General features: G+C 46.8%; 1 protein-coding gene across 4 annotated transcripts in view; it reads left to right on the plus strand.

The window, feature by feature from the left end:
* The window catches only part of ZNF331 (zinc finger protein 331), a 58,448-nt gene extending 53,612 nt beyond the window's left edge, over positions 1-4,836 (plus strand). For 2 of the 4 annotated variants that reach the window (XM_032171048.3, XM_032171049.3), the window contains one exon: positions 1,195-4,835. In XM_032171048.3, coding sequence (XP_032026939.1) covers positions 1,195-2,450 — 1,256 coding nt within the window. In that variant the 3' untranslated portion in view covers positions 2,451-4,835. Of the gene's footprint in view, positions 1-1,194 lie in introns of all 4 variants that reach the window. The other 2 variants (XM_032171051.3, XM_032171050.3) reach the window with 1 other exon arrangement.
* Positions 4,837-11,122: the final 6,286 nt, after the last annotated feature.

Genomic DNA, 11,122 nt, shown 5'->3' on the forward strand with positions numbered 1-11,122 from the left:
TTTTTTTTTTTTTTTTTTTTTTTTTGAGACGGAGTCTTACTCCGTCAGCTCACTGCAACCTCCACCTCCCGGGTTCGAGCGATTCTCCTGCCTCAGCCTCCCAAGTAGCTGGGATTATAGGCACATGCCACCATGCCTGGCTAATTTTTGTATTTTTAGTAGAGACAGGGTTTGTTGGTTTTTTGTTTTTTGAGACGGAGTCTAGATCTGTCACCCAGGCTGGAGTGCAGTGGCACAATCTCGGCTCACTGCAACCTCTGCCTCCCGGGTTCAAGCAATTCTCCTGCCTCAGCCTCCCGAGTAGCTGGGATTACAGGCGCTCTCCACCACGCCCAACTAATGTTTGTGTTTTTAGTACAGACAGGATTTCATCATGTTGGCCAGGCTGGTCTCGAACTCCTGACTTCATGGTCCACCCACCTCGGCCTCCCAAAGTGCTGAGATTACAAGCATGAGCCACTGCACCCGGCCTATTTTTTTGTTTTTGTTTTGAGACAGAGTTTCATGCTTGTTGCCCAGGCTAGAGTGCAATGGCATGATCTTGGCTCACCGCAACCTCTGCTTCCCAGGTTCAAGCAATTCTCCTGCCTCAGCCTCCCGAGTAGCTGGGATTACAGGCATGCGCCACTATGCCCGGCTAATTTTGTATTTTTAGTAGAGACAAGGTTTCTCCATGTTGGTCAGGCTGGTCTGGGACTCCCGACCTCAGGTGATCCGCCTGCCTTGGCCTCCCAAAGTGCTGGGACTATAGGCATAAGCCACCATTCCTGGCCCTCTACCCAGTTACTTTTAATACTACTACTGACATATACGTGTATCAGTTTCAGAATGCTTTACACACAGCTATCCAACTGCATATTGTTTTGTTACAGTACTTCTATATTTGGTTTTCTTTGGTTTTCCAAGTATATCATCACATCATCTACAAATACTTGTTTTCATCTTCAAAATAGGAAATAATCGGACTAATTGTCGGGACCTTTTTCATGTTTGACTTTAAAACAGATGTCTCCAATGAATTCTCATCTAGTATTGTGCCAGAAGTAGAATCTACATTTTAACAAGAGCCCTGGGTGATTCACATTTATTCTACTGAATAATTTTTATTTCTGTTAGACAAGTTTTTGGTTTGTGGTTAGGTTTGTTTGTACTTGTGTCCCTCTAAAGGAAAAAAAATATGTTCTTTTTTCCCAGATTTGGAGTCAGCATATGAAAATAAGAGTTTACCTACAGAAAAAAACATTCACGAAATAAGGGCTTCCAAAAGGAATTCAGATAGAAGAAGTAAATCCCTTGGCCGTAACTGGATATGCGAAGGTACGCTTGAAAGACCACAGTGCTCCAGAGGGAGGTATGTCAATCAAATGATCATCAATTATGTAAAAAGGCCTGCTACTAGAGAAGGCACCCCTCCTAGAACACATCAGAGACATCACAAGGAGAATTCCTTCGAATGTAAGGACTGTGGGAAGGCCTTTAGTCGTGGCTATCAGCTTAGTCAACATCAGAAAATCCATACTGGCGAGAAACCTTATGAATGTAAAGAATGTAAGAAGGCCTTCCGTTGGGGCAATCAGCTTACCCAACATCAAAAAATTCATACTGGGGAGAAGCCCTACGAATGTAAAGACTGTGGGAAGGCTTTTCGATGGGGCTCAAGCCTCGTTATTCATAAGAGAATTCATACTGGTGAAAAACCCTATGAATGTAAAGACTGTGGAAAGGCCTTTCGGCGTGGTGATGAGCTCACTCAGCACCAGAGATTCCACACTGGGGAGAAAGACTACGAATGCAAAGACTGTGGGAAGACCTTCAGCCGTGTGTACAAACTTATTCAGCACAAGCGAATTCATAGCGGGGAGAAGCCTTACGAGTGTAAAGACTGTGGGAAGGCCTTTATTTGTGGTTCAAGCCTCATTCAGCATAAGAGAATTCACACAGGTGAGAAACCCTATGAATGTCAAGAGTGTGGGAAGGCCTTTACTCGAGTCAATTACCTTACTCAGCATCAGAAGATCCACACCGGTGAGAAGCCTCACGAATGTAAGGAATGTGGGAAGGCCTTTCGCTGGGGTTCGAGCCTCGTTAAGCACGAGAGGATACATACGGGCGAGAAGCCGTACAAATGCACAGAATGTGGGAAGGCCTTCAATTGTGGCTATCACCTCACTCAGCACGAGAGAATCCACACGGGCGAAACCCCGTATAAATGTAAGGAGTGTGGGAAGGCTTTCATTTATGGGTCGAGCCTCGTGAAACATGAGAGAATTCATACCGGGGTGAAACCCTATGGGTGTACAGAATGTGGGAAGAGCTTTAGTCATGGCCATCAGCTTACACAACATCAGAAAACGCACAGTGGGGCAAAATCCTACGAGTGTAAGGAGTGCGGGAAGGCGTGTAACCACCTAAACCATCTCCGAGAACATCAGAGGATCCACAACAGTTGAAGAGCCTTTTGAACACAGTAGCCCGCTTGTATCTATGGTTTCGCTTTCCACAGTCTGTTATCTGCAGTCAACTGCAGTTCAAAAATATTAAATGGAAAATTCCAGAAATAAAGAATTTGTAAGTCTCAAATGGTGTGCCCTTCTGAGTAGCGTGATGAAATCTCTCGCTGTCCGGCTCCCGCCGGCCAGGGATGTGACTCATCCCTTGGTCCAGCACATCCATGCTGTATACGCTACCCACCCTGCTAGTGACTTAGTAGCCGTCTTGGTGATTGGATCAACTATCATAGCATCACAGTGCTTGTGCTCAAGCAATCCTTACTTTGCTTAATGGTGGCCCTAGAGAGCAATAGTAGTGATGCTGGTGATTCGGATATGCCAAAGAGAAGCCACAGAGTGCTTCCTTTTAAGGGAAAAGGTGAAAGTTCTCAACTTAAAAAAGAAAAGAAAAAAATCATGTACTGAGGTTGCTAAGATCTACATGACAATAAGATATTTTGGGAGAGAGATACGTTCACATAATTTTATTACATATATTGTTAGAATTGTTCTATTTTGTTAGTTATTGTTGGTAATCTCTTACTGTGCCTAATTTATAAATTAAACTTTAGATATGTATGTACAGGAAAAAATGTAGTATATAGTATCGTATATATGTACAGGAAAAAAATGTACTATCTGTGGTTTCAGGTATCCACTGGGGGTCTTGGAATTTACCCCCCTCAGGTGAGAGGGGACTGCTGTACAAAGAATGTAGGAAGCCCTCTAGACTACATCTATTCCTTCCTCAACACAAGGAAAATTCATGGTACAGTTTAACATAAGAAAGCCTTCACTGCTCACTGTTTTCTTTTGTTTTGTTTTGTTTTTTTGAGACAGAGTCTCACTCTTGCCCAGGCTGGAGTGCAGTGGCATGGTCTTGGCTCACTGCAACCTCCACCTCCCAGGTTCCAGCAATTCTCCTGCCTCAGCCTCCCTGGTAGCTGGGATTACAGGCATGCACCACCCACACCTGGCTAATTTTTGTATTTTTAGTACAGACAGTTTTCACCATGTTGTCCAGGCTGGTCTCAAACTCCTGACCTCAGGTGATCCACCCACCTTGCCCTCCCAAAGTGCTAGGATTACAGGCATGAGCCACTGCACCTAGCCCACTGATCACTCTTCTGCTTACAGAATATCAGAAGTCATTCTAGAGGCAAATTTGAAGAGTGGAAAAATCACTTTTTCTTAATGATCTTGTTTTTGGTGTAGATGTTTTTGTTGTGTGGGTTAGTTTAATGAATACATAAAGACTACCCGTACCATTCTGTCTTTACTCCGTGGCATCTGTGGAATAACCCTGCTAATGTAACACATGAGAAAGCCTTAGTCATGGCACCCACTCTACCCCCACTCTACCCCACCATCCCCCGCCCTCCTCCCTGTGAGACACTGGGCCAAAGGCTCACTACCCCTGTGCATTGTCCGGCACACAGACACTATGTGCATTATTTGTACGTAAGGATAATCACATCTACCCGAGACTGCGATCATGGAAATTAAATGTTTGGTACATGTAAAGTCTTTGAAAGTATAACCGGAATATTGTGTAATTTCAATAAATATTAACTATTGTTGTTTTTATGATCATTACCACCATTTGTGTTGCCATTAGTGAATTTTTACAAGAAAACCCCCTGTGGGTGCAATGAGTCTGGAAAAGACCATTGAGTCTTCTAGAAGAAAACATTAAGAGATTATTGGCACAACCGTGGGTTACGCAATGATGTCTTAGTACACAAAATACCGCAAACATAAAAAGTTGTTACACTTCATCAAAAGTACAAAGTTCTGTTCATCAAATGATGCTGTTAAGATAGGGAAAAGACAAGAAACAGGACTGGAAGAAGATGTTTGCTCTACGGTACACCTGACAAAGGAACTCTCACAGAAAATACAAAGAATCCCTCAAGTTGAAAAAAAAATCCATTTAAAGGGGAGAAAACTTCAGCACGTCTCAACAGAAGACCACCAAATGGCCAATAAGTAAGTGAAAATGTATTCAATGTCATTACTCCTCAAGGAATTGTAGAGTAAAACCAGAATGTGCTGTCACTCTAGACAGTCACCAGGATGATTCAATTTAAATCCCAATAACAAGGTTGATTTCAGATGTCTCACCACAAAGAAGAAGGATAAGGGAGCGAGGTGATGGATATGTTAATTAGCTTGATTTAATCCTTCCACATTGTATACATGTATCAGAACATCACATTGTACTCCATCAATATAACACAATTATTATTTGTCAATCAAATATTAATAAATAAAATCAAAGATGAGCAGGTCTGTTTGTTGGATATTCAAACACAACCTATTCAAGAAGGAACCCCGCCAGCAGACTGGACCTCTGCCAAATCCTGACGGTGCCCCACAGCAGGGACAGGGCGGGAGGGAGATGAGCGGACTGGTCCTGGGGAAGGGGTCAGGGCCCGGAATAGAGTTGTTACAGGAAAGGGGTGCCAATCCAGACCCCAGGAGAGAGTTCTTGGATCTCACACAAGAAAGAATTCAGGACAAGTCCTCAGTGCAAAGCAAAAGCAACTTTATTAAGAAAGTAAAGTGGTGGGACCAGGTGCGGTGGTTCACGCCTGTAATCCCAGCACTTTGGGAGGCCGAGGTGGGTGGATCACCTGAGGTTGGGAGTTCAAGACCAGCCTGGCCAACATGGCAAAACCCCGTCTCTACTATAAATACAAAACTAGCCAGGTGTGTGGGCACACATCTGTAGTCCCAGCTACTCAAGAGGCTGAGGCAGGAGAATCGCTTGAACCCGGGAGGCAGAGGTTGCAATGAGCTGAGATCACACCACTGCACTCCAGCCTGGGCGACAGAGGGAGACTCCATCTCAAAAACAGAAAAAGTGGTGAAAGGACAGCTGCTCCATAGACAGTGTTGGATGCTCCTGACATGAGGAGGAACGCATCCACCCTAGGTCCAATGCTCACATATATGGGGAGATGTGCTCTGCTACAAGGGTTTGTGATAAACGATTCCTTTTCTTCATTATTTTGTAAGAATTGATATTATCTTTAAAGCACAACTAGGAATGCCTTTGTTCTCCACATATCAGGATATCTGGACACTCCCAAGTGTGGGTCTGTTTGGTAACCGTTATTAATTTGTTCCCATAGCTGTAAACATCTAGCGGCTCAGAATGCCTAAATTTCTCAGAATGCAGCCAGCAAGTCTCAGCATTTTCCCAGCCCGCACTCAAAATGGAGCTGCTGTGGTTCAAACACCTCTGACAGAGTCCTGGGGGAGGTGAGGACACAGACTCAGGGGAGAGACCTGAACTATCTTAAGATGGTCCTAGGCTGAGGTAGGATTACCTTAGGGAAACGACCAGAGTCCATAGTAGGAATCAGAGAATATGGATTGGGGAGGACTCTAGACCCCATGGGGGTGAGTTTGACGGGGCAGAGGAGTGGCTAATGGGCATGGGAGGGCCTGGCGCATGGGAAGGGACGGCTAGAGCTCGGGGATGAATTCTGGGAGAGAAGGGATAGAGTCCTGGAGAGAGGCCTTAGGGCTGGGAGAGGACTGCAGTGCTCCTGAGAGCAGCTGCGGAGATGGAGGGCAGACGCTACATCCCGCAGGAGAACCTTAGGCACGGGGGATGGTGGTGTGGTTAGAGCTCAGGGGTGTCCTATAAAGGTTGGCAAAGGATCCAGAATGTAGGGTTGAAGTCCTGCTTGTTTGATTTACCTCAGGGATAGGGTTACATTTCAATCAAAGCTGCTTAGTTCTCAGATTACAAAATACCTCAGCGTTAGGTTAAGGATTCAGATTCTCCAGGGGTGGTGGGGAAGTGAGGGAGCATGTTCAGGGGAAGGGGTTCCAGACCCAGGTTTCAGAGCTGGGTATCTTTCTGGTCTAGGCTTCAGTACCCTTAGGAATCAACCTCATAGGCGGCATCATCCTGCTTAGTGCCCCTTTCCCCTGTGGACCCTACGCCAGCCTCAGCAGAAGGGGCCCAGGGTCCCCTCCTTGACACCAAGAGCAACACGCATTGCGGGGGGGCCACTGCCCTTCCCGGCATTCCCGCGTAAACGGAGGAGCTGGTGGGGTAGGAAGAGAAGGGCAAGGGAAGGAGTATGAAGAGGAGAAGCAGGTGGTAGACAGTGAGAGGGGGCTGGAGGAATGTGGGAGTAGGGGTAGGGAGAATACTGAGAAACGAGGAGGCTGTGCAGAAAGGCAGCACTGGCCTGGCCTTAGGGGACACAGCCAAGGCACAGGAAGACAGCCTGGGTGGACAGGTTAGTTCACAGAAGGTAACATAGGAAGAATGTGTGTCAGGCAGGACTCCTGGCTCAAGGAGCAAAATCCAAAGTCTATATCAAAAGCCCAGAGGTAGGCCAACGCGGTGGCTCACGCCTGTAATCCCAGCACTTTGGAAGGCCGAGGCAAGTGGATCACTTGAGGTCGGGAGTTTGAGACCAGCCTGGCCAACACAGTGAAAACCTGTCTCTACTAAAAATGCAAAAATAGCCCGGCACAATGGTGCACACCTGCAATCGCAGCTACTCGGGAGGCTGAGGCAGGAGAATCACTTGAACTGGGGAGGCAGAGGTTGCAGTGAGCTGAGATCCAGCCAGTGCACTTTTTTGAGACAGAGCAAGACTCTGTCTCAAAAAAAAAAAAACAAGCCCAGAGGTGGCCAGGCGCAGTGGCCCATGCCTGTAATCCTAGCCCTTTGGGAGGCCTAGGTGGGCAGATCATCTGAGGTCAGCAGTTAAAGACCAGCCTGGCCAACTTAGTGAAACCGTGTCCCTACTAAAAATACAAAAATTAGGCCGGGTGCGGTGGCTCACGCCTGTAATCCCAGCACTTTGGGAGGCCGAGGCGGGCGGATCACGAGGTCAGGAGATCAAGACCATCCTGGCTAACACAGTGAAACCCCGTCTCTACTAAAAACACAAAAAATTAGCCGGGTGTGGTCGCGGGCACCTGTAGTCCCAGCTATTCGGGAGGCTGAGGCAGGAGAATGGCGTGAACCCGGGAAGCGGAGTTTGCAGTGACCCAAGATTGCACCACTGCACTCCAGCCTGGGCGACAGAGCAAAACTCCATCTCAAAAAAAAAAAAAAAAAAAAAATTAGCTGGGCGTGGTGACCCATGCCTGTAATCCCAGCTACTCAGGAGGCTGAGGCAGGAGAATGGCTTAAACCCAGGAGGCTACAGTGAGGTGATATCGCCCCACTGCACTCTAACCTGAGCAATAGAGTGGCTAATTTTTGTATTTTTAGTGGAGACGGTACAGTGGTTCATGCCTATACTCCTAGTACTTTAGGAAGCCGAGGTGGGCAGATCACCTGAGGTCAGGAGTTCAAGGCCAGCCTGGCCAACATGGTGAAATCCCGTCTCCACTAAAAATACAAAAATTAGCCAGGTGTGATAGCGCATGCCTGTAATCTCAGCTACTCAGGAGGCTGAGACAGAAGAATTGCTGGAACCCAGGAGGCAGAGGTTGCAGTGAGCCAAGATTGCTCCACTGCACTCCAGCCTAGCTGGCAGAGCAAGACTCTGTCTCACAAAATAAAATAAAATAAATAATAATAATAATAAAAAGTTTACCATAGCTTGGGCAACATAGTGGGATTCTGTCTCTACAAAAAATAAAAATATTAGCCAGACGTGGTGGTGCTCACTTGTAGCCCCAACTGCTCAAGAGGCTGAGGCAGGAGGATTGCTTGAGCCCAGGAGCTGGAGGCTGCAGTGAGTGATGATTGCACCACTGCATGCCAGCCTGGATAATGACAAAAAAACAAACAAACAAACAAAAACCCAACAAACAGCAGTAACAACAACAACAACAAAAAAAACAGGGCGGGCGCAGTGGCTCACACCTGTAATCCTAGCACTTGGGGAGGCCGAGGTGGACGGATCACCTCAGGTCAGGAGTTTGAGACCAGCCTGACCAACACGGTGAAACCCCGTCTCTACTAAATTACAAAAATTAGCCGGGCAAGGTGACGCATGCCTGTGATCCCAGCTATTCAAGAGGCTAAGGCAGGAGAATCGCTTGAACTCAGGAGGCGGAGGTTGCGGTGAACCGAGAGTGTACCACTTCACTCCAGCCTGGGCGACAGAGTGAGCCTCTCTAAAAAAAAAAAAACTACAAAGAGCAGTAAGAGCCATGGGGCAAAGGGTAACCATGAAGTCAAAGAGCTTTACCAAAGTAAGTCATTATTGACCCGGGCTTGGTGGCTCATGCCTGTAATCCCAGCACTTTGGGGGGCCAAGGCAGGCAGATCACCTGAAGTCTGGAGTTCAAGACCAGCCAGGCCAACATGGGGAAACCTCATCTCTATTAAAAATACAAAATTAGCTGGGTGTGGTGGCAGATGCCTGTAATCCCAGCTACTTGGGAGGCTGAGGCAGGAGAATTGCTTAAACCCAGGAGGCGGAGGTTGCAGTGAACCGAGAACGCACCATTGCACTCCAGCCTGGACAAGCGCAAAACTCTGTCTAAAAAAAAAAAAAAAAAAGAAAAGAAAAGGAGGTACATGAGTTGTACACAAAAGCTACAAAACAGTTGTAGTTGTAGAATAATTTTTTTAAAAAACCTAAATAAATGGAAGGTTTTTTTTGTTTGTTTTTGTTTTTTTTTTGAGACAGAGTCTCACTCTGTCGCCCAGGCTGGAGTGAAGTGGTGCACTCTCGGCTCCCTGCAACCTCCGCCTCCCGGGTTCAACAGACTCCTGCCTTAGCCTCCTGAGTAGCTGGGACTACAGGTGCCTGCCACCACGCCCGGCTAATTTTTGTATTTTTAGTAGAGACAGGGTTTTGCCATGTTGACCAGGCTGGTCTTGAACTCCTGACCTCAGGTGATTCACCCGCCTTGGCCTACCAGAGTGCTGGGAATGAAAGGATATTTCATGGTCCTGAATTGGAAGATTTAATATTGTTAAGAGGATGACTGGGCACGGTGGTTCATGCTTGTAATCCTAGCACTTTGGAAGGCTGAGGGAGGAGGTTTGCTTGAGCCCAGGAGTTCCAGACCAGCCTTGGCAACATGGCAAGATCCCATCTCTATATTAATTTTTTTTTTTTTTGAGACGGAGTCTTGCTCTGTCCCCCAGGCTGGAGTGCAGTGGCGCGATCTCGGCTTACTGCAAGCTCCGCCTCCCGGGTTCACGCCATTCTCCTGCCTCAGCCTCCCGAGTAGCTGGGACTACAGGCGCCCACCAACATGCCCGGCTAATTTTTTGTATTTTTAGTAGAGACGGGGTTTCACCGTGTTAGCCAGGATGGTCTCGATCTCCTGACCTCGTGATCCGCCCGCCTCGGCCTCCCAAAGTGCTGGGATTACAGGCTTGAGCCACCGCGCCCGGCCTATATTATTTTTTAAAATAAAATTTCAAAGATAACAATATTACCCAAAGCAATATATACATATTCAATGCAATCTCAATAAAATACTCAATGACAACTTTTTGCAGAAATGGAGAAACCAACTTAGAGTTGTATGGAATTTCAAGACACCCCAAATAGCCAAAATAAAGAACAGTGGAGGACTCACACTTTTGGATTTCAATTTTTTTTTTTTTTTTTTTTTTGAGACGGAGTCTCGCTCTGTCACCCAGGTTGGAGTGCAGTGGCATGATCTCGGCTCACCACAACCTCTGCTTCCCGGGTTCAAGTGATTCTCCTGCCTCAGCGTCCCAAGTAGCTGGGATTACAGGAGCCCACCACCATGCCTGGCTAATTTTTGTATTTTTAGTAGAGATGGGGTTTTGCTATGTTGGCCAGGCTGGTCTCAGACTCCTGACCTCAGATGATCCACCTGCCTCGGCCTCCCAAAGTGCTGGGATTACGGACGTGAGCCACTGCACCCAGCCTGGATTTCAAAAATTTTTTTAAAAGCAATAGTAATTTAAACAGTGTGGTATACAATAATGGCAAAAGGATATACATACATGGCCAGGCATGGTGTCGTGCACCTGTAATCCCAGCTACTCAGGAGGCTGAGGCAGGAGAATCGCTTGAACTCAGGAGGTGAAAGTTGCAATGAGCCGAGAGTGTGCCACTACAGTCCAGCCTGCGCAACAGAGTGACTTTCTGGCTCCAAAAAAATTTTTTTTAATTAAAAAAATTACATAAATATGTATAATATCTAAAATACAAAAACAGCCAGATGTGGTGGCACCCACCTGTAGTCCCAGCTACTCAGGAGGCTGAGGTTGGAGATCACCTGAGCCCATGAGCCCAGGGGGTCGAGGCTGCAATGAGCTGTGTGATTGTGCCACTGCACTCCAGCCTGGGCAACAGAGTGAGACCCTGTCTCTAAAATAAACAAATAGGCCAGGCGCAGTGGCTCATGCCTGTAATCCCAGCACTTTGGGAGGCTGAGGCAGGGGGATCATGAGGTCAGGAGATCGAGACGATCCTGGCTAACACAGTGAAACCCCGTCTTTACTAAAAATACAAAAAAAAAAATTAGGTGGGCGTGGTGGCAGGCACCTGTAGTCCCAGATACTCGGGAGGCTGAGGCAGGAGAATGGCGTGAACCCAGGAGGCAGAGCTTGCAGTGAGCCGAGATTGCACCAATGCACTCCAGCCTGGGTGATAGAGCGAGACTCCGTCTCAAAAAATAAATAAATAAATAAATAAATAAATAAATAAATA

This window comes from Hylobates moloch, unplaced genomic scaffold (genome assembly GCF_009828535.3).
Source record: "Hylobates moloch isolate HMO894 unplaced genomic scaffold, HMol_V3 SCAFFOLD_12, whole genome shotgun sequence".
Lineage (NCBI taxonomy): Eukaryota > Metazoa > Chordata > Mammalia > Primates > Hylobatidae > Hylobates > Hylobates moloch.